General features: G+C 44.1%; 1 protein-coding gene across 2 annotated transcripts in view; it reads right to left on the reverse strand.

Moving 5' to 3' along the window:
- Positions 1–25,017, reverse strand: part of pvrl2l (PVR cell adhesion molecule related 2 like) — a 237,039-nt gene that overhangs the window by 134,495 nt on the left and 77,527 nt on the right. For both annotated transcript variants that reach the window (XM_084031653.1, XM_084031652.1), the window contains exon 2: positions 992–1,104. In XM_084031653.1, coding sequence (XP_083887779.1) covers positions 992–1,104 — 113 coding nt within the window. The remainder of the gene's footprint in view (positions 1–991; positions 1,105–25,017) is intronic.

Genomic DNA, 25,017 nt, shown 5'->3' on the forward strand with positions numbered 1-25,017 from the left:
TTCTCTTCAGCTCTCGACGTGACAGTATTAAATGCAAACTCCTAAAGTGGTCGAGCGGGAAGCAGAGGGAATAAAGGTCATCAATACGCATTTAGCAAACATCTATTATATTTATGACATCTGGAGGAACGGGAGGGAGGAAGCAGAGACGATGGGAGGTTGGGAAGGAAGATGGACGTTTAGTGAATCAGATGTCAGTGGGAGTTTCTGGATGTAGATTCTGGAGAAAATAGCATATTTGTATGTAATTTCTGCCATCAGAACAGTGAATGTTGTTGTCAGAGAAGTTGTCTTCCAGGGTTTCTTCAAATAAATCGACTTCCAAACAGTCAAAAGTTAAAATGAGATCATCTGTGAGTCGAACTCAGAAACTTTTAGGGTGATTTTCGTTGCTTATTGCTGCAGAAACACAATCTGCTCACTGTTGACGGATATCAGCATGTTGACATTTATAAACAGGCCTTGACATTAACCTTCATGCTGACTAGCCACTGTGGCTTGTGGTTTTCCCAAAGTCACTCAGCATTTACACTCACCACAATTTAGTTTTTTAGAAAAATGAAGTTTATTTATGATTGAAGTTGACTATGGCGTGCTAACGTTACCTTGAACAAGAACCCTATTGAATGAAAAAGGTAAGTTCTGAAGTTTGTTGCTTCTGTAACGAGCAACAAACTTTGAAATGAGGTATTTTAGTTCAAATATTTCTGAGTATTGTGCAACTGGAACGGCACATTTTTTGGCCTCAAATTCACTCAGACACAGATTTCAGCAGACGGCTTCAAATTTGGGGGACAGTAAACACATCAAGCACAAAGGGCTGTGGGTATTTTAGGAGCGTCGAGCAGACACACTTAAAAATCTTCTGAATGAAGGACTCTGTCCTCGGTAGAATTAGAAGCATCTGGTTCTTCGGTGGCATTCAATGACGCAGCATCTCTGAACTTCAGTCGTTAAAAACAATATAAGACGGTGTGTTTCATCTTCCTACCTGCGTGAGTTTGGTTCGGCCTCCTCCGTCGATAAACTCACAGCGGAGATCAACGGACTCTGTGGGATACGCCTCCACCTCCTCCTCCACTCGCACTTTCTGAGCCCAGATACCTGGAGGGGGGGCGAGAGAGAGACAAAGAGGGGGATCATGAATCATCCACAAAACCAGGACTCAAAGGGGAGCGAGAACAAACGGAGATTGAGCAAGAGATTTTTTGGCAACATCTAAAATCAGGCTGATGAAACATGTTTTACAAACAAAGTTCTCCTGAGCAACCAGGATGTCCGCCCACCTGGACCACCTGGACCACCTGGAACACCACAGGGACCTCAGATCTGGACTCAACACAGACACAATCCTCAATATAATCCTCATTATTATAGTCCTTTATTGTTGAAAACTAGCAATGTAAGTAACTCTTTATAAAGGCATGAGCCTGTCTGTTTGCTCTTTGTTAAAAGAACACCGTTGTTCAACCATTTAAGAGAATGAGAGCAGACCAACCAGACAAAGTTTAGAGAGAACGTGAAGGAAAGTGAAAGAGAGGAGGAATTAAGAAAGAAAATGAGAGTTATTCCGAGAGACAGAAAGAAATAACAATTGAATCATGAGCCTTTGATAACAAGCCTGAGGCAGAGTCTTAGCCAGCTTCTTTCAGCAAGGCCGTCCTCATTACAATACAGCTTGTCCACCAGGAGGCATCGCTAGGGGCTGAGCCCTGAGGAACACCACCGCAGCTCCACCGCGCTCCTTCAGCAGCTTTCAAATTCAGTGGAAGGAAGCTGGAACTCTTTGTTGAGCATTAAACACAGTGAAGACGCGAGAGCAGCGATGGGACCGGTTGTGACGGTTGTAATATAAAAGCGTTCTCGGTAGAACCCCCTGGGTTGGTTCTAGATGAAACCCTTGGAATATGAAAGGGTTTTCAGCAGAACTCTATCTGTGGGTTCTTGTTATGACCCTTAGTAGGTGGAGCTACTACTCGATAGAATCTCGAGAGGGTTCTTGATGGAACCGTTACACTATAGAAGAATTCTCTGTAGAACCTCGTATAGGGGATTCTGGGTGGAACCAGATGGTTCAAGGTCTAACCCTTAATGCTCCCTTTGAAAGGGTCCCAGGTGGAACAGTTATAACTTCTCCCAGGTAAAAGAACCCTATATGGTTCTAGGTAACAACTTTATATCTCTTTGAACCTTTTGAAATAAATAAAATAAAAACAAGAAGCCTCTTTCTATCTGGATCAGAGTCGCGTGCAGCTCTCAGTTTGCCATATAGAAATAACATCATATTACATTCTAAATTACATTTAATGTATTGTCGAAATCTATGAACTTTAATGAACTTGTAATCCTTGTCACCAAGGAAACGGAGGACGAGAGACAATTCCTCAAAGAGAGAACGCGTACAAAACAAAAAGAGGGAGGATCAGAGAGCAAAACAGAGAAGTTGTAATCCTTCCTCATGTAATCTAGTCCAAGTCCAGCAGCTCAATGTTTGGCAAGGTCCACATTCAATCAAGGGACATTTTAAAGACTCTTTGATTGTTTTCGTGCCTTTGATTCGAGTCATTCTGCTACAATGGGCTTCATCTTCAAACCTCCCGATGCTCACTTCCCGAACTCCGGCGTATAATGGTGCTTTGCTCTCCTCCCGCTCCTCGCCTTGCCTCTTTAATGGCTGTCTGCTTGGCACTCATGCCGTGATCCAGACCCCTGCCATGAACCCCCTGCCGACCTGGGATCAAATCCCACCAAGGTCTTTTCTCCACCGCCTCCCCTCCCGCCCTCTCAGTCAGGCTTTCTGTGCCTGGAAAGATAAAACTCTTGTGGGGAGCCAGCCTCTCACTCTCTCAGCAAGAAAAAAGGGGAATAAGCGCTCGCTAACCACGAGCTAGCCCCGGGTGGTTCCAGTCAAAAAGCCTCTTAGTGTGCGAGGGATTGATTAGGACAATATGTTACATGCCGCAGCATAGAGGTGATCGGGTTGGCTGGGGTTTAGTCGGCGAATCAGCTGGAACACATCGTCACGTTAACAAACAATGTGAAATGTGTGTGTGTTTGTTTGTGTGCGCTGCAGGGAACGTCGTGTTGTTTTGGATTTACAGCATGTATGCACCCACGTGTCCGCCCATGTGTGCAGGAGAGACTATTGTGTGTTAAAGCATATGCTTAAAGAAATGTGTGTGTGTGTGTGGGGACATACATCTGTTTACACAATGACATTGTGAGGACTCACAAGGTTTGGGTACGTCATAGAAGTAGAATAGGAGCAGAACGGATGCTGAACGGTTACGACCTGCTTACCACGACAGATACTGTAGTGCCTTCACTAATGATATTAAGTGGAGACTTTAACAAGGCTAATTAAAGCCACAAGAGGCTCACAAAGTCCTGCAGGAAACACTATTACGTCATCCGGTGCTATCCCACTTCAAAACATGTTCTGCTCCTAAAAGCGTAGGAAAGCAAACAACACGTGCCAAGGCAACTGTTGAGTCCATAGAAACAGAAAAGGAGTAGAATGAGACATTGAAGTGTTGCCATTGGACGAGTACGAAAGAAAAATGGCGGATGGAAAGTGTTGTTGCAGCTCTGGCTAGTTAGCTAGATAGCTAGTTAGCGATGTAGCTAGCGGCAGCTTGCCCTTCTCCAGAGCAGCGAGTGAGATTGAGAGTGTTATATGCAACAAATCACTTACAGTCAGTTGAAATAAAATGTAAGCATTAGTCAAATATTACATAAATGTCCCTCCTACTGCTGCTTTATTTCTCTGGGGTCAAAGGTTAGGATAGTAGCGGTAATGGTTGTTTTCTCCAGGAAGTGAATGTAATTCAATGTAATGTGCTCCATAGTGACGGAAACATGATCGTGTGTGTGTGTGTGTGTGTGTGTGTGTGTGAGATTACCGAACGTCTGTGTGTGTGCATGCATAAATCAGAGAATCTTTTTGTAATGTGATTGCATATGAGTCCCGCCCCCGAGGGAGACGCCGGGCCGTGAAACCAGTCATCCATTCCCACTGTAACAACGACACACTCATGCACAGACATGAAAACACAGAGGAGCAGACGACAAGCTGTCCGACAAGCTTTTCCACGGGCCTGAATCAACAAGAGAAGCAGCAACGGACCAAAAGTTCATCTTCCGTCTGCTTTCGTGCACACGCCGATCGATTCCCAAACCCCTCCCCCAATCACACACACACACGACTCCCACGACTCACAACACACACACACACAGTCCGACCACAGCCACGAATCCCAAAAAGCTTTGGGTTATTCATCGTGGTCGATGACATCTCTTCTGTGACGCAGGAGGAAATAATGACGACAGCGACGGGGAGAAAAATAGAGCACGATGGCGAGAGAAAAACGGAGGTGGTTAAAGGCTAAAAGCCAAACACTGAAAAAGAAATGCTGGAGGATTGTGAAAGCAGGCGGAGAAAGGAGAGGAATATGAAGAAGAAGTCATGGTGGAGGATAAATGCGACAGAATAAAAGCAACACAGGGAGAAATTCAGCAGGAAGGTTTCTAAAGTAAAGCGACTAAAGGACTAAAGAAGGAGAGCGATGGAGCTGCTGTGGGAGGAAATGAAGAGGGATGACTGAACACCAGACAGAGAGGAGAAGAATGAAAGGAGGCCACGGAGTAGAGATGTGAGATACGGTCATGGAGAGATATGAGGGGGAAAGTAAAACACTGGAAGAGTGAAAAGAGCAGAGAGCATGAGATCGCATCAGAAATGATTCATTCCCTCAGAGGCCCGGGATCCAAAGAGTCCCGCGGAGGCCGAGCCGGCTCACAGCGACGGCATGAAGACGGGAGGAAGATTAAGGACCAACTCTTTAAGACCAATTTGCTCGCAAAAAAAAAAAGTTGGCACTTGGGTGTTTGATGGCTCTATTTTATTCTAAGAGTCAAGCATCTACGCAAAAACACATATAGAGGAGTTAAAATTGATCAACTGGTTCATTGGTGTTGTGGAACTACAGAAAACCATCATCTGGACTGGTTTCATTGGTTGAGCTGGAAAGCTTCAGCCTTCCAGATACCTAAAGGGACAATTAAGCACCTTTAATGTGAAGGTCTGATCAGTGTTGATGGTAAATGTAGTCCACTGAGGCAGCGCCGTCATCTACCAGCATGCATTGTGTGCAAGCTTCTGTCTGATGATAGAAGACCGGTTCTTTTAGGTAACCTGGTTCATGTCTTGACGTTTCTCGAGATTACAGAGAGGGTTTGTGTATATTTGTGTAATATGTAAATGCATATTTTCACGCTACAGTCAAACAACCTAATTTGCTTCGTCTAAAATCAGATGAACACGTGAGTAAACGCAGCGATGCACGTTGTCTGCTTCCGACTGAACGCCGAAATTTCAATCATCTACTGCAACAAAAATCAAACGCATTCATTTGTATGTAATTCTGTATTTATGAATCCCTATGTTCTTACATTTAAAAAAATGGGTTGCCACTGATGTCAAGTTAAAGGTCAAGAATTGTTTGCCAATTCATCAAAGTGGTTGCCAGTGGCAACCCAGCTTATTATCGCTCCTGAATGGAAAGATAAAGGCTCCAAAGAGCCGGTGAGATCCTTCAAATCAATCCTCAAAGTAATAAAAGGACGCCGAAAGTGAAACAACCAAAGTTCAATGGCGAGGAAATATTCACACCTGCTGTAAATGTGCATCCTGCCTCTTCATCCACATTCAAGTGCTCTCGTGTTTCTTCTTTCTCCAGCTGATGGAGTTGAACCATCGGCCCCGTGAAATCAACGATAATTGTCGACTTTGTTTCCGTGTTGTGTTTTGTTCTCTCTCACACATACGCTCCCCTTGTCACGGAGATTGATGTCACCGCACCGCGATGATCCTCATCTTTCAGTCCTTTTTCTATTATTTGCTCGCAGCCCCCGACGACCCGACAATTTGCAGCTTATTGTAGCGTAGAAGTCGCCGCAGATCGGAGCATCAGCCCAACGTTAAGTGGGGAATCAAAGAGGAGAGGCGGTTAAACGAACGGCAGCACTCCGCCTCCCTCCCAATGCACCAGAGAGATGAATCACAGTTAATTGACATTTAGAGGCTCGTGGCATTTGCCTGTTTGTGCTGAGCTTCCCCGTGTAGACAGTCACGCAGCGCGAGCGTGAGGAATATGCTGATGGGGTGCTCTGCACACTCATGCACGCCGCCATCCAAATAACACACTTATAGAGGCCAGCGATCCACGGCTGCTTTGTTTCTTCTGAGGGTTCCTTTTTTGCCCGCCTGTCACCACGTCAGTTAAATCAGCTTTTATTCCCAACAGCTGTCAGACGCTAAAATGGAACGAATTAATGAATCCGCAGAGCTAAAGCTGCAGCGTGGAGAATCAGTTTAACATGACAGCAATATATGAGGGAGCTAATTTGATTTCTTTTCTTCATCTCAAATTATCAAATTATTTCAGAGACCATTATTATTGTGAACAAATTCAACTTAAGCCCAGATGTTACGCAGTAATTGAAGAAATACCCCAAAATGTGACATCAAATCCTATCGGGTCAAATATACTTGAGCTGCACCGTGACACAAATCACAAACATTCACACTCGAGACAAATCTGTTCTGAAGAGACTCATATATACACAAATCTAGATGGGCATCTGGTAGTGACAGGACATCCGTGTTGGTAGAACCTGCCGGAACATGAGGGTTAACTGCTTTTCACTCACAGTGTTGTGAATAGAAAACATTTATTCTGTTGACGTATCAGAGTAAAAGGTTTATACAGAGGGAAACTCTTCGTTTCACTCTATAAACCAGAAAATACCGTCAACAGCCAACAAAAAGACAAATCTATTTTCTCCATAATTCTGAATAAAATGGTGTATAAATCAGGTTATGAATGATATATGAACCAACCCCTCAGTGAAAACCTTCGGAATATGGACGGAAATCAGAGTGGAAAGTTTGGTCCAAGTAGAGACATCTCAGGAAAAACTTATTGGTTAATTCCATAAATACAAGTTTTCTGAAAAGTTATGTTTACATATGCAAATGATGCATTGTCTCATAACTTGGGCTAAGAAAACATCAGCAAAATAGCCCTCAATCTCAAATCGATCAGAGAATGAAGAGACAATGTCGTCCCCCGTGGGTCAAAACTCCAGCAGCACTTTTAGTAAACAGAACAACTTTATCGTAACGCCTTCATCAGGGTCATCCACAATATAGTCGAGTCACGTGTTTGCAGCGGAAACAGGCTGTGCAGACAATAGTTTGTCATTTTAAGTTGATACGGCAAACTTGTAAACCCGTTGGACTCGTCGACTACAGCAGAACAACGTTCTGATCTGATATGTCTCCGTTAAATGTTTACAAGCTAGTTGCTAACAGTGTCGATCTGCTTACGTTGGAAAAAACGAGGCTGATGAAAGCGATGGAAGAGAAGCACAACGGTGAAGTTGCAGACTGTAAGAACAAAACAATGAGCTTAAAAAGACGCGGAGGCGGTTGGAAACGCTCCTTGAGTTCAACACTACAAGCTGCATCCTCACACAAGTAATCAGCTGATCCATAAAAGTATTGATTTCAACAGTCTCTTCCTTCACCCTATGTCAGCTGGATTAGAAGTCTCAGTAGGCGAAGAATATCAGTTCATCCATTCATCACATCATTATTCTTTACGGTTAATAGTCGTGAGTGAATCACATCCATCACTGTGGACTTTGATGTATTTCACACAGTACAGTCGTTAAACAGGTCAACACCTATTAACAGCTGACGTTGATGACGTTCACACATAAAAATAAAGCAGATATAATCCTTCAAATGTGACGGGAAAGAGAGGAAGCAGCAGAGGAGGGACGGCATCAAGTGAAGCCCGTCCACCGCACACCGGAGAGCTGGTCTAGCTGTCACTGATAGCCCATAATCACGGCATCCTGCGTTGGCTTTTCAGTTCCAGGACAGAGACCAACAATGTGGTGGAGGGACAGGAAAGAGGAGATTAGTCACGGAGACAGCTTGGGTTTCACACTCACAGTTAATACAGCTGCAATTCTGAAATGAGACCATTGAAAAAATCAAGGTGGATGATGGAAAGCCAAAAAAAAAAAAAATGAATCTGAATCTCAATCCATCAATATTTCTGCCACGAAATGTGAGCTTATAATAGTTGAAGGATAGTAGACGCTTCCTCCGCTGTGGCTGCTAGTGAATGAGATTATGAAGGACGAGAAAAAATGTGTGGCTTTATTAAACAAACAAAGGCAAAATAAACAGAAGCTCATTTAAGACCGAGCTGACATGATGTTTGTTCTGCACTGAAACGCTCACATTCTGACTAAGAAACGCTTCACGAATCATTCGAGTGATTGGATACTTCGGGTCCTTTCTTTTCAAAACTTTAGAGACTGGAAATGTCAGAATTGTTGAGCTGAATAAGACTTGCGTCAAAGAGATACTTCAGTTGCTCTACCCACAATGCAGTTGGTAGGTGTGTCTCATACCAACGCTAACATGCTAAATGAGCATCGGTGTTATGTTATGTCACGCCTTGGCCGTGAGGATGGGTTTGGTTTGTACGAGATGTTCCAATACCAACATCAGAAACGCCTCTGATACCGACTAACAGCTGGATCGTGTTTCAGTGAATAAGCACCGATCCGATAAAGTTATTTATCAGCTGGTTTATGCTACACAGGATATAAAACTATCGTTAAAATGGTTTGTTTCAAGTCATAAATGAGCTCTAAAACATATCCGACTGGTCCAGTATGTGAGATTCACTGTGGACAGACAGATGTGCACACACACCGAGACCATAATCTCCTGGCTCACCTCTGCTGGAGATAAAAGAAATTAAATAAACTCCGTGAGATACATGGTGCAAAAAAAGGATAACCTGCCCCCGATTCTTGAAAAAAACTTTTCACATTACTGCAGGAGTGATCGCCTCGCCCACATCAGTGACCTTGAATTATCTCTAATTGGTACTGAAAGCTTGTGGTCTTTGGCTGATTAGATCGTAGCTCTCACAGCATATGTGATAAAAGGCCTCGGTGCCGTTCGGAGGAATTTAAACGGGAAATTGGAAAAGTTTGTCTCAACTGGAAGCATCCTCAGTAATCTCTGCAAATGTGTAACTGGTGCTTTGTTGATAAATTATGTGTGTGATTAGCTCCCCGATGTGCATTCAAACTGCCTCCGCTCCGCCACCGCCGCCTTCCACGAGTGGGAAGAGATCTTAGAAATGTAACGGTGAGACGATTAATCAGACCACCAGGCGCGTCCCGGGAGAAACGGCAGCTCTCTGAAATGTGTTCACCAACACCACGCTAACGTTTGGACGTTCTTTACACGCTAAGATACTTAACAAAAGTCCTGAATTTGTGAAAAAACTAAGTTTGACTCACATCATCTCATCGAGGCCCAATGAAACATTTGTTTCACTTCCTCGGGTGGGATCACTCAAATGTGTTATTTCACATAAGTTAATAAAAGGAAGGCAATTAATAACATTTGAATACGTTTTTTGCCATTGAATTTCAAAAAGTGATGTGCTGGGCTCTGATTTTTGAATACCATGAATTAGCAGCCCAGATAATGAGGTCAGGTATTGATTAGTAACTATTCTTTCTGAAACTGTGACTTCGACTGTATAAAAGTCACCTTTAGCCGGATTCATCTTGTACTTTGATGACAGGTGAAGCAGGATTTTCATTCCCAAGAGCCTGAGAAGGTTCACAATCCCCCACAGAAAAGCCATTATCACAATGAAAAGGTGGTAAGTGTGCACTTATTTTGCACCATAGAAATGGTAGAGCAGCGTAGTGTATATGGCTTTCAACTCCCACGTCTTCCGGTAGACCTCCATTTATCTCTCATGAGAAAATCACCAAAAATAAAACAGGTGGCAATCTAAGTGTCAGACGTTCTTATTTGCATGAGTGCAGCACTTCGCTGATAGTGTTTCTGTAACAACGCTCCTCAGGTGAACGTCACCTCGACCACATTGGGCCTCACGCAACAATCACTCACACAAACAGATTTGCCTCCCGGCTACGTGGGATTTTCACAGAATTTCCCTGAGATACGGATCGTATTCAGAAGCTTTCCAGACATCTCGTGTGAATCATGGCGTTAGTTTGCCTCTCTCCACCGAGAGGAAATTATCATATCTCAAATGAGTCACAGACCTTTAGGAGGATGGGCTTTTTGGCATCTAACTATCATACTATTAATATTTCCTGGTTCCAGGTCCACGAACATGACTACTGACGCCGTTAAACTCGTCCTCATCGTGGTCTGTCGTTTCCCGACAGCAGGACCCGAATCTCCAATGATTTGACTCTTTCACTTCAAGGATACATTAATTCATTCATATCTGCAAATTCAAATCCAAACATTTCTCACATATCTCTGAGGAGTCAGAATATTTCAAGAAAAAAAGAAATATGAAAATAAATCAAGGTTAAGTTAATCATAGTCGTGCGTCATAATATATTTTTTAAAATCCACCAATTTATGAGAATCAATTAATTATAGTTCAAGATAAAGGTTATCGTAGTATGAGAAAATAGTCATATTTAATATGATTTAATATTATATTTCAAGGGAAAAGTTGTGATAGAAGAGAAAGGCCATAAAAGACTTAATATTTCAAGAGAAAAGTCATAATAATACAATAGTAAATTTGTAATTTAATGAGTCATAATTAAAAAAAAAAGTTATGTGATGAGATTTGAGGATATTTCAGAATGTGTCACCCCATATATAACATAATTACAGCGTTGATGAATATGAATGCAGGCAGCTGCTGACGTAGAAGATTTAAGCTTGATAAACTTCATGGATGAACCAAAGTTAGACACAAGTTCAGCTCTGTGTTTGTCTTTTATTCCTGCTCAATGCAGCAGGAAACACGGCCGGGTGTATCGTGGAGAAATGAAAGAGTTCCCACAGCGTCCTTCAGTTACACATTAAATAGCAAGAGCTCCAACAGCAGGTGAAGAACAGAGGCTCCATACGTCAGGTCCTTGTTTTCAAAGGGCCCACCTTGGCGGCTCACTCCAAGCTCCTTTTGTTCGACAACAACAAGCACATGCATTTGTGAGCGGCGAAGTCGGCCGGCATCGACGGGACGAGGAGGGGAAACGGCATATTCAAGAGCAGCAAACGGAGCAATTGTACTTGAAGCAGATCCGCCGCGCTCCTTTTCAGCGGCGGACAAAAGGCCGAGGACGGAGAAAGTGAAGCGCGACACTCGTCCGTACTCCGCGCTGAATTAAACGCTACGTCTCCGTCATATCTTTACAAAACAAAAGCATCCGCAGCGGCCGTGTCGACGGCCTTTGTTCCACGCCTCCTTTCATGCACAGGCATTTTCTTTTCATGTCTCCGCCTTGTTGATCAAGGCTGCGTGGATCTCCTCGCAGCTCCATTGAAGAGTTTGCCTTTTCGCTATCTGATGTGCCTCGGCTGCTCGATACGCCGGCTTTCTGCCGCCGAGATCAAAGGCCAGCGAGGGATTCATCAAAAGGAATTATTCAAAAAGAGGAGAAGAGGATCTATATATAAAAGATCTAGCTCGGAACAAATAAGATGGTTATCCAATATTGGTAGAAAGGAGAGAATATTCACGATTCAAAAAGGGAATGTGGATCACAATTCAGCTGTTAAGCTTTGCTGAGTCAGCAGTGGTACTATGGATGTACTACATGATATCTAGAGATTGAAACAAGTACAATATTTGCCCTTAAACGTCCACTTCAGTTCCTGCAGACCATCACATGTTCTCTCCCTTGTCCATCCTGGAAACGGAGTCAATCGGCTGATCGATGTGATTTGACAGCAACGACAACACGTGTTCCCTTAAGGTCGAAGCACACATCGGAAAACCAAAAGCACAAACTCAAAAAGCCCCGACTTGAAACGGCCGTGGATGACAAACCAATAACATTCAGTCAATTCTGGCGAGTCCTTGTGGAATTTAAAAACTCTCAATTATCATGGAAATGACAGTTTGTGCCCAGAAAGAGATCCTTAGAGACGACTTGCTTCACTACATGTAATCAATCACACTTCTGTTTATTAATCTCTCTATAGAGACAGTCTGGAGGTGACCTTTCCCACTTGTTTATCCATTATTTACTACTAATGAAGGACACAAGCACAGGAACCAATTTTTTAGTGGGGTTGTCTCACATTGATGGAACGTTTTAACTGATTATGGCTGCAATAAATAATACTAATTGTTAATAACTTGTTATTAAGCTGTTTTTTTATGAATAAATACATTTTTAAATCTATATATTTTGCATGAAAGTGTCCATGAGGAGTTTCCAGATGGTCAGATTGCTTGTATTTGCTGACCAGGCGGCATCCTCCATTCCACATTTCTGAAAAGTGAAGCTAAAGCTGAAGTGCCTTAAACTTGCATTCTTTCCAAAGGCCATCAGGGGGCGACTCAAGAGAGGATGTGTTCCTTATTAGACCTTATTTTTAACAACGAGAGACAAATAATTGAGTTATGCTACAAATGTGCCTGATCAACGCGAGTATTCATTGCGACTACGTTTCCTGGCACGTAGCATTGCTCCGTTTTGTCATTTTCCACCCTTTTTTTGCCAACCTGGCACAGGGAACGGCCGTGTCTATTTCCTGATCTCTATTTTTGATCAGGCCTTTCTTCAGCCACTTGCTCCAGATCTGACTGCTGTCCAAGTAAGTGCAGTGCCAGTCTCTGTGCCGTTACATCCACTCACACAACAAAGGGATGCGTTTAGCAGCACTGCTAAAAGCCCATTAGCGATGACTGACATGCATTTGCCTCCTCTCCTGCGGCATGATTTCATTTCTACCTAAAAGTCTGTTCTCCTGGTGACGTCGGGACTCTGAATTCATTGATTAAATGAAATCATGACCGTGTTCTAGTCCTGCTTTATGTGTAAAGTGTCCTGAGATAACTTTGACTCGTCAATTAAGGTATCCGAGTAGCTGGAGACATTTTTACAAAGCAAAACAAATCCATCACAGAGTCTGACCCATATTTTACCAGCAGAATACATGTTTCCCTTCCTTCTAGAAACCAACTTGTGATTCATCACTCCTGGGTTGGCAGAGACAGTGAATCACTGAGCTAGACCGGTGGATTGCAACAATGGGGGAGGATCTGGCTCATTTCATTTCAAAGCGACGCCGGTCCATTTTAACAAGCGCTCTTCAGTAAAACACTAAGACGAGAGTAATGTGGCCAGCCAAGCACTGAGCTCTAATTACTGATTTATTTATTTTTTTGCCAGAACAAGAAGCAAGTGGCAAATAACTGGATTACAAGGCTGAACACAAATTAATAAGGAAAGATCGGGAGACGTTCACCAGCGCTAACGCTTCTGCTACCGACGGAGACACGGAGTCGGGGAACGGCACGGTGAACAACGCCAACAAAAAGAGGAACAGAAATTAAATTAGTGGAGTCAACATATCATTGGAGGCCTTTGAAGTGTTTCCAGGAACAGTTTATTCTCATTACTATTAATTCTTCACAACTGTACCCACTTTTAACAAAGATTTAACATCCAATACGTATCTAGTGTCACTTCAACCCTTTTAGGAAGGCAATACATTTTTTAATACGTAGTGAAATCATGTCCCTTATTGGTCTCTGGAGCCAAATGGCTTCAAGTGCTCATGTAAGTGAGTTTGAGAAGATATAAGTGTATTAATTAAATTAGGGATACACTGGTTATGAACCATGAAATGAAATGTACATTAATGTCCTTGTCCTAGTTAACTGTTAATAAATGCAAAATAAGGTGTGTATTATTCTTAATATAGTTTAAGTATAAGTTTAAAATTATATAAAGTTAAAGTTTAAAAAGGATATGATAGGCAAGTTATTTAAACTCAATAAATGTGATTGTGAATAATGTATAATTCCATTATATAAAAAACTTTATTTATATAACATTCTGTTATAAACATTCTGTTAACTGTTAACACTATTCTTATGTGTTTATAAATGTCTTACAATCTAAAAACAACATGTTTAGAATGCAATTATTAACAAAAATCTAGTCTTATTATGTGTTAATAAGCATCTAATAAGGACATATGAGGGCCTTATTGCCTATTAAGTAACATGTATTACACTTACAATATATAAATATAGATAATTAAGTGTCATTTCTATGAACATAACCACACACACACACGGTTGTAATGTATTTGCCAAGTAGATTTCTGTAGACATCGTGGTAATATTGTTATCTTAATAATAATAATAATATTTGAGCCTCGCTGATCGTGCAGTGAAAATCTGATATTGTGGCAGCCCTCTGCCTCCAGGCATCGTCAATAATTAATCTAGTTTTTAAAGTTAAAAAGCACCTGAAATCAACATTCGTCAGAAGATGAAGAAGTCACCCTGATGACTAACCACTGATGGAGCAGGTGATTTCCCCCTATAGACGCGGCTCCTCCCCATGAATCCACATTACAGTCAGTCGCCATAACACTCAAACACAGAGCGCTCACGCCGATGCAGCGTAGGGAAGAGTTGAAGCGGCGTCCGGGGTGTCTGAGCAATTAGCTGACGAGCATCATCAACTACTAGATTCATTACATGTCAGAGTCAAAGTCACCAACAGAACGTTAAGCTGTCTGATCTTCAGTCGGAAGGTTTGGGATTTCTTTCATCCATCGTCTAATTGGCACCACAATAATCAGAAACCACAAAAACAACCATAAAAAGATGTTTGCATTTAACATGACAACAGAAAATTGGCATTGAATCGAATTCATGCTGCAGAGTTTGATTCCTGTTTGGAAACATTTACAGCTAAGTGTTAAAATCATCTTAGTAGTAAACTGCATTCTTAGCCTGATAGCGATCTGGCAATCAGCAGGTAGCCCCGCCCCCTAAAGCATCCCCTGCTTCCTGGTCTGGTGGACTGTAAATGGACCATAATGTACTAAATGAACATCATGCTGGACTGAAGAAGACTTGAAACTCAAGATTGAGACCATAAACTCATGTTTACGGCGATAATAAATCACTCCATGCAATCAGACTTCTTTTTACAACCAGAGGAGTCGCCCCCTGATGGCCAGTAGACAGAATGCAACTTTATGGCACTTCAGCGTTCACTTTTCAGAACCAGAGGTTGCCACCGGGTTCATAAAATATTGCACAAGCCAGTAACGCAGACCTCTTGGGACACGTTGAGTCACCTCGAATCAACAGAAGCCCAGACGGGAACATCGCAGGGGAGGTACAACATCTACAGTGTCGAAGCAAAACAGAACAAGAAGAAGGGAGTGTTAAAGGACAGCTGAATTAAAGAACAAGACGGATAATACCTCGGCGGCGCCGGGCAACAAAACGGCGATGAGGCAGCGAGACGGGCGTGAGCAGAACGTAAACAGACGGAGAGTCTCTCTGTGCCGAAACCAAGAGAGAGGAGCAGAACTGGATGCTGGGCTCTGGGGTCAGAGGGCAGGATGCCATGTACCGGCACGCCACGCCCCCAAATCACACAATCCGTCTGCTCGCCGCCGCCATTCAAACCCAGGATTCCTCTCTCTCTCTGGTGATGACAGCTCCATCATATTAACATATAGAGAACCGCTGTGACTGGGCATCTGCAGGTAGTGTGTGTGTGTGTGTTTGATCTCAGGCTGTCCTTGCCGTGCCCCCCATCTCGCTCTCTCTGTAAACACACATGCAACACACACACACACAAGGCGGCCTGTGTTGGCAGTTGACAGTAACACACACACACACACACACACACACACACACACACACACACACACACACACACAGTGAGAGCCCCCAGCTGTTTCCAGTCTCTCTCCTGTCGAACCAACAGACACTGCAGATGGATCTCCTCAACTGGAGCCGTCAGCCCCCCTCCCCCCTCTCTCCCCCCTCCCCCCCTGCCCTCAGACTGACTCTCCCTTCACTTGCCTCTCTTATCTACTGTTCTCGTCATCCACTGGCCTCCTGCTGCTGTTTTGCGTCTTTCTCTCCATCCTGTCTCATCCTCCAGACCAGAGAACATAAACAACCTTCACACAAAAAAAATTATCTTAAAAAGTTTCAATAGGATTTAAATGTTGTTTATTCAAAGTTACTATGTTGAAATGTGGAAGGAGTTAGATGTCGTAAAAATGTCTAAACTCTACTTGACTTAATTATTTTTGTAATAATTATTGTTGAATTCTGAATATATAATATTAAATTATCAACAGAATGAAGCTGCTTTTAGACTGAAAATGAACATTTTAGAGAGACCAGCAGCAGGTTATCCATTTCCAGGTCCCGGTCCACTGTGACACTACATTTTTATTTACTTCCTCTCTCTCCTTCCCGACGCATCACGCCATCTCGTTTTATCCATCCACGTAGGAGCCGGAGAAGCTGCTGGTCATGCTAACCTCGGACTCTACCAAAGGCTTTTATTTTGTAAGTGCTCTGCCTGCAAGGACACTGGGACGAATAAACAGCACATTATTGGAAATGTGAAGCACACGGTTTGTTTTTCTTTCTGTTTGGGACAAATCTTTGTTCGCCCACTTTAAAGGCTGAGGGGGAAACATGTTTCCTCTCCTTCCTCTAGTCGATCGACCCATTCATTTTCAAAAGGGACTACTTCTTCAGGAGGAAGCTGTTTATCCAGCATGGACTGCTGCTTCTGTTAAACGTTGCTGCTGAATCTTTAGAAACGACAACATGATATCCAATATATTTGTTCCGTCATGGATTCTAACAAACCTTTTTTCTGTTGATTTCACAAAGTTTATATATTCCCGATCCATATTTGATGATTTCTACACACCACCACAGGCGAGACGTTCCGTTGGTAACGGGGTCGAGAGGGAATTTCCCGAGCAAACAGCTGCTAACTGCTTTTTCTCCCCGTGGTGTGTTGATTGTTTGTTTGGGGGTCTGCCGAAGCCCGTCGGAGGGATTATATCGTGTGTGCATCACATCCGTGGGGATTGGTTGAGGACACGTTCTGTGCAAACAGTGAGGGAGAGTAAATACATAAAGAAGGTCAGCGGGGTCACATGACCTTTCAGGGCTACTGAAGGTCGCCTGAGCCGTCATGGGATATTCATCAGGGGGAACCGTATCAGGTTTTTGCCCTGAATGGATGATTCTGTTTGGGAACAGGAACACACACTGTATTCTGTCAAATTCATTGCAATTAAACTCATTAAAATCCAGAAGATGTGACTTTTGCCGGTCTTAACAACCAACCAGGGCCGTGTGTCCACATAACGCCGTCTTCTGAGCGCTTCAGTTGAAAATCTACTTTTTAAAAGAGTGTTTTTTTTAAATGTTCTCTAACAGCTGGGGCGAGGCGCTGCCAGGAGTCCTCTCTGCCAGAGAACGACGCTGACATCAGTCCTGGACCTCGCCGAGGCTCAAATCCCTGCAGCCAGGTTGAGGAATGTGGTGGGAAACGTTACAGAAGAGTGTTATAACAGCAGATGTGTGCGTTTTATTCCATGAATACAGAGAGGGCTGTTAGTTTAGACGTTTCCAGAGATTCAAAGGTGTCATTTTAAAGACTCAGTTGCTCATATAAAGTGAACAAGAAACACTAATAAACATTGACAACATGTCGTTAAATGAAACCACAGAACAAACAGACACTCTCTCTCTCCCTATACGCCTCCTGGTTATCTCTCGCCCTCACCTTCCCTCAGGCTCATTCGACTCTCTCGACTCCACCTCTCCTCTTCTTTCCTCGTCTCTGTTTTTTAGTCTGAGTTGTCACCTCCCTCAAACACACACATCTCCTCAAGGTCGGCCTCCTCTCTCAGAAACCCGCTGTCACCCCCCCGCCACTCTCTTTCTCCCTCTCCCTCTTTCATCTCCATCATGTTGTGTGCTCCTCTTCATCTCTCGCCCCTCCACGCCACTTTCCCCGGCTTTCATCTGCTCCTGGCGTCGACTCAGCCTCCTCTCATCCAACGGCCCGTTGCACGGCTCATTTTCCTCAAAGCTCTCTCTCCCTCTCAGTCCCCTTTTTGACACTTTCTCTTCTCTGATTTTTCAAGTTCTCCAGAAGAGCAATCACCACAGGCTCTCACGTCGCCGAGGCGAGCTTGACCTCAGTCGTGTCCGTCCAGAAAGGTACTTTCTACGCGACTACAAAGCCGGCGGGTCGTGACTTGTGTGGGTAATCTCACGGTGCCGCCGTGCAGCCTTACTATTATCTTGTTATTGAAATGAATTCATGTTTCTTCCCATGCCACACACAAGGAAGCCACATGTTTGCTTCAGGGCTTTCAACCGACTCTCATGCAAACCCATCCGCCCCACGTCAACCAAAACAATCATACAAGCACAACCAGACCAGCTGTTTCCCTTCTTCCCAGTATCTGAAGACCAGGATTCTCTTTAACAACATTAACCGATGAATCTTATAAGAGCTTTTATTGTGGAGGTGAACCTCGTCCTCCCGATGGTCGTTAATTAAGGCTAATTAAGTCCTGAACTACATCGGTGGCGGAGCCTCCGAGGGATCTGAGAACGCTTCTTCATGTCAGGACTTGTTAAAGTGAGCGCCGCTCCCCGTCGGACAGCAGCTGCCCAATATGGCAGAACGCCGCGGCGCTGTAATGATCTCGCCACGGCGGTGACCTTGGTCTGGGTCACAAAACGCCAGCACTTTAACTTGAAGGTGGATGAACGCAGCAGTGTGACGCATTCCTGTGTAATATTATGTCTTGGAAAGTTGTTTTGATTCTAACTTCATCAAAGTTCTTCTTTAAATGAGTAGAAAATTAATCTCCAATACTTCATGAAGGAAAATCAATTTGAAACATAATTAAAATTACAGAAAGCATTTTATTTATATGGACAGAAAATTACTGCTAAAATTAAAGAATTGAAAATATGTTTCCAAAGCTGGCTCTTTCTTTCTAACATAACCTAACTCTACTATGTTTCCGAATATGAATCTGAATGAGGTCTGAATGTGAATTATTATTATAATTATTAATAATATTATAAATGTGTGTTTTGTATACAGCACATTCACAATATGCACTTTGCGACACGGAAAGAAAATCCCACATTTCTGGTCGGATGGAGATGATGATGATATCAACAGATATAACGTCAACCAACAACAGTGGAAAACTTTGACAAAAACACATTTTGACACAAAGTATGTAAATCAATGTGACGAGCAGCTGCTGCCGTCGTGTTGATGTTTTAAACGACATGTTGGGACATCGACCCGTCAATCAGCTGCAGACGGCGTGGAGTTCAGTTACCGCGGCGATGACGACGTGGTGGCGGCGTTAAATGGAATATGAATGTAAAGGATGATAATAATTGGAATATTCATTTTCAAGTTAACAGCTTAGGAAAAGTGTCTTTTTCACAAGTCACATCAGGAATATTTGGTTAATTTAAACATCGTTAATGTGCACGGTAACATATATATTTCTACACGTTTGTTTTTCTCCCATCATTCACAGCTGCCTCACCTCGTCACCCTGTTTTCAACGTGTCAGTGTCACAGCTTTTTAACTATTTCTGTCTCCTCCTCAGCGACTCTTTCACTGGAGCCGTCACTCATCCGTTACCGTCGCTCTTCATCCCCGACAGCGTTTCTCTTCCATCCATCTGTCCTCAAGTCTCTTTGACTCTTTTCTCTCCTCAACTATCATTTTTCTTTTCCTTCTTTGTCACTCGGATTTTTGCAGTTTCTCCCTCAATTTCTTTTTTTTATCGTATCGTTCTGTCTCTCTCTCCCTCCCCTCCCTCCTTGTCACTCCTCCTTCACTGTCGCTCTCCGTCTCATTCTTCCCACATTTTTATCTCTCCCTATGTGCCACTTTATGCCCATCATTTGTCCTGTTTGAGTGTGTGTGTGTGTGTGTGTGTGTGTGTGTGTGTGTCTTTATCTGTGTGTGCATGTGCGGTTGTGTGTCTAAGCTATATAAAGCAACGTACTGAGAAAATTAAAAAGAGATTCAACGTTTTTTTGGTGTTTGACGGATGGAAAATTAAGTGTATGCTGGTGCATGAAAACCGATTGTGTGTGTGTGTGTGTGTGTGTGTGTGTGTGTGTGTGTGTGTGTGTACACGTCAGTGACAGAGACCAGTAGCAAGGCCGAGAGAGAGAGAGAGGCAGTTACGTACTTCCTCTGCTCCATGCAGGCTGATGCATGCGTGAGTGCAACCATGTGTGCACATATGAGAATAACATGCATGTGTGCGTTCATGTAGGTTACGGTATAATATCCATCTGTGCGTGTGTTAAATCACATGATGCTAAAGCACACGAGAAACATCCATCGCGTCTCTGCCGAGAGTCGAGCTCTTCAGCGGCTTCATCGCTCGACTTCACCAGAAAAGCATGCTGGAGAATATGACATGTATATATATATATATATATATATATATATATATATATATAGTTCTAGTTCTATACTGGATGTTGGAATTCCAGTGCATTTCAAAGGCTTTTCACTGAAAGGATCAAACAAAAGCAGGTATTTATATAATGGCAGGAACAAAAGCCGGCTGATATATGAAGAAAAAGAAATATCAGCGGTGGCGTGATGGTTCATAAATGATTGAGCATCACATAGCCTTGTCACACTGTACACATAACGCTGTATTTCACTTCAAAAGAAATACTGTGAAGTAGCTCAACCAAACAGCAAAGCCAATAAAAACGGTGTTTCGGTATGAAGATGAGCATTCATCGGCACATTCACACAGAAGATACGGAGCATGTCGGTGTTTATCTGATGAATGAATATTTCATGTCTTATTAACTCTGGTGGACGTGGTCATCATGACATCAGGACTGCGGTTTTGAATCCTCTAATAGGTCTTCAGTGATATCAGCGTCTGGTATTCAGAGTAGGGGGTTCATGTCTTTACCATCGTGGGATTCTAGATCTCAGGAATCTGATGGCGGATTAGCGAGCCAATGGGAAACACAGCTTCCATTCACATGATGGGTGTCGGATTAAGTCCTATATATGCGAACTACTTCATCAGTCAATTTTTAAACTATGAGGCTGCTAGGCTCCTCCCATGTGTGTGTGTGTGTGTGTGTGTGTGTGTGTGTGTGTGTGTGTGTGATGGGCAACGTGTCGGAGGCATTTCGTCGGCAAAGACAGGAACGCGCTCTTCTGTACGAGGGGAGTCCACTTTCTGTTTAGCACTCGTTTGATGTGTAAAATGTGCACAAAGGGCCTCTAAAAGCAGCCAACCTGAAACAAACCGCCCCGTTCAAGGACATCGTTACGTCCGGCCTTCCTCCCTCCGTCTGTTTCTCACGCTCGTCTAATTACCGGACCGGCCTGGAAATGCGTCTCACTTGAGAAAAGTGAGTGTAATAATAGCTTTAAACCCCTCGCCCGCTGATTACGCCGATGTTTGTGGCTCTTAGATAACAGCGAGCACATCAAAGGACGGCGAGCAGGTTGCACACACTCTGGGCAATTTGTCCACATTTAACAAGACAGGTAAAATCACTGTATTCCTTTCAAGTTCTACCGCAAAAATATAGCATTACCATCTTTGATGCGTGTGATGAATTATCCAGGAAAGAGGGGTTGGAAGCCCACCACCTCCCCGTCTACCAGTTACCTCCTGAAGAGCTAAAACACAGCGCTAATTAGTCCCTAGACCGCGTCGAGGCGAGCTAACAAGCTAGCACTTCCCTGAGCACCAAGGTGGTTCATTCTCAGCCGCCGTGTCTGACAGCGTGTTTGTTTGCTCGCTTTAAAGAGGCGGCCTGCACGTTACTCATCACCGCCATTAAAAAAAACAGTAGGTTCAACCTGCAGGGGGCTTTAGCTGAAAAAGGGCCGTGTGAACCCAAACGATGAAAGTTGCCACCAACAAACACCTCAAAGGCGAGCTAGTTTGCGGCGCTAACTACGCGCCGATGAGTTGTGTTGACTCGGAGGGCACACGCCCGCTTCCCTTTGAAAGGTGAGGAGCTTAATAAGCCCTTGTTTTCTCCTCCGCTGCAGCGCCGACACTCTGCAGCAGCTCCGTGAAATCCAACACATGCAGCCAATTAAAATTCACAGCGAGGCGGGGAACGCGCGGTCACGCAGGAATGCAGGAACGCAGGAACGAGTTGACGGGAAAAATGTTTCTGTGTTGTGTCTGCGGGGGCCGTCGGACCACGATGCATCATCAACCAACGCACTCGCAAGGAAAACGAGGAACACCTCGAGGGTTTAGAACGGCTTCATCGGCACCTCTGAGGAGATGGAGGACATGAAGAACCCAACTGTTTCTTTGAGCTTGGAATAAAAAGTAAAACATCAGCCCTGACTTCACAATTCTCTCCAGTCTCTGAAGTCTGTGGTCCCCCAGAGGTCTACGATAGTAGCTCACATTAGTCCAGAGACCAGACCAGACCATGTGGAGGAACCAGAGACTGTATGTGGTCCCCTAGAGGTCTAGATAGTAGCTCACATTAGTCCAGAGACCAGACTATGTGGAGGAACCAGAGACTGTCTGTGGTCCCGCAGAGGTCTATGATAGTAGCTCACATTAGTCCAGAGACCAGACCAGACTATGTGGAGGAACCAGAGACTGTCTGTGGTCCCCCAGAGGTCTATGATAGTAGCTCACATTAGTCCAGAGACCAGACCAGACTATGTGGAGGAACCAGAGACTGTCTGTGGTCCCCCAGAGGTCTATGATAGTAGCTCACATTAGTCCAGAGACCAGACCAGACTATGTGGAGGAACCAGAGACTGTCTGTGGTCCCCCAGAGGTCTATGATAGTAGCTCACATTAGTCCAGTGACCAGACTATGTGGAGGAACCAGAGACTGTATGTGGTCCCCCAGAGGTCTACGATAGTAGCTCACATTAGTCCAGAGACCAGACCAGACTATGTGGAGGAACCAGAGACTGTCTGTGGTCCCCCAGAGGTCCAGATACTAGCTCACATTAGTCCAGAGACCAGACCAGACCAGACTATGTGGAGGAACCAGAGACTGTCTGTGGTCCCCCAGAGGTCTACGATAGTAGCTCACATTAGTCCAGAGACCAGACTATGTGTAGGAACCAGAGACTGTCTGTGGTCCCCTAGAGGTCTAGATAGTAGCTCACATTAGTCCAGAGACCAGACCAGACTATGTGGAGGAACCAGAGACTGTCTGTGGTCCCCCAGAGGTCTAGATAGTAGCTCACATTAGTCCAGAGACCAGACCAGACTATGTGGAGGAACCAGAGACTGTCTGTGGTCCCCCAGAGGTCCAGATACTAGCTCACATTAGTCCAGAGACCAGACCAGACCAGACAATGTGGAGGAACCAGAGACTGTCTGTGGTCCCCTAGAGGTCTAGATAGTAGCTCACATTAGTCCAGAGACCAGACCAGACTATGTGGAGAAACCAGAGACTGTATGTGGTCCCCCAGAGGTCTACGATAGTAGCTCACATTAGTCCAGAGACCAGACCAGACTATGTGGAGGAACCAGAGACTGTCTGTGGTCCCCCAGAGGTCCAGATACTAGCTCACATTAGTCCAGAGACCAGATCAGACCAGACAATGTGGAGGAACCAGAGACTGTCTGTGGTCCCCTAGAGGTCTAGATAGTAGCTCACATTAGTCCAGAGACCAGACCAGACTATGTGGAGGAACCAGACTTTCTGTGGTCCAAACAACAAGGTCTCTGCTGTATTTATGTCTAGATGACCTTATTTGGAGTGTTGATGGAGCAGCTACAGTGTTAGCGTAGCGTAGCACCCATCAAACCAGACTCCATTCAGAAAACAAGCGTTTTAAAGGTTGTTTGCTTGTCGTATAACAAACCATGACTTCACACTTTTTTATAAATCACCATCATTATGTTGATATTTCAGCATGCTTTTTGTCTGCTTATTGCAAATCACAGCTAAATAGTTTATTCCGGGTTCATCCAGCTTCAGTAAACCAGCCAGCGAGTGTTTTGTTAGATCTGGGACTTCACAACATGTACAAAGCAGCAGCAGTGATTATTTCAGCCATGATGGATGGAACCTTGTTGTTCTCTACATGGAGGAAAAGCCTCCTCTCCGGTGTGTCTAGCATGAGTTCTGCAAATAAACACAAATAATCAAATTCCTGCACACCGGAGGGATTTGCATTGAACTCACTAGAAGAATTCTACAGTTTTCTACATGCTTTGTAACCGAATGCTCTCCACCGCAGCACAAGCATTAAATACATAAATAAATAAACACCGTGCATCGATCTCGGAAACCACAAAACAACATGCAGCTGCCCGACCGCTCCCCGTCTAAACCCACGACCAGCTCTCGGAGCGCCGCTCCGCTGGATCCCCCATGATGAATGCTGCACCTTTCATTGAGATGTATGCAGCTGCTGGACTCGGGAACCTGCAGACACACTCCCACACTTCTGCCACAGCAAGCAAAGATACAAGCAAAGTACGCACAGCACTTCACTGTTAGAAGCCCTGCAGCCCGGTCACACACACACACACACACACACACACACACACACACACACACACACACACACAATAACCAATGCTACACCTCCACTCACTTAAACTCTAACGCCAAAACACCTTTTGCATAGTCTCGCTTCAATAGGCGCATACTTGCACACACACACGTACACACACAACACACACACACACATCTGCACACTCAAGACAAATGAAGACTGCATCTCGTTCACCAGGTGCGGCAGACAGGCCCTTATAAAACATGCATGGCCTGTATTCCCCGGCTGGATCTACCTCCACATACACACTCAACAACAATCCAGAGCACGAGGCTGCAGAAAGTACCGATTTGTGCTCGGCTGGCACGCTCCGTCATCTTTCGACAGGCAATTATTTTATCACGCTTTCGCACAGCGGCCGGAAAAAAAAACATTCACGAAGGCAAATGTACAATCACATCTGGCCGGCGAGCGCCGATACGTACAGTTCACGTGCATGCGGCGGTTAATAATTCAAGGCCCTGGTTAAGAGAGGGGGGGGCTCCCTCCTTATTAAATTATTGACAAGC

This window comes from Eutrigla gurnardus (assembly GCF_963514095.1).
Source record: "Eutrigla gurnardus genome assembly, chromosome: 17".
Classification (NCBI taxonomy): Eukaryota; Metazoa; Chordata; class Actinopteri; order Perciformes; family Triglidae; genus Eutrigla; species Eutrigla gurnardus.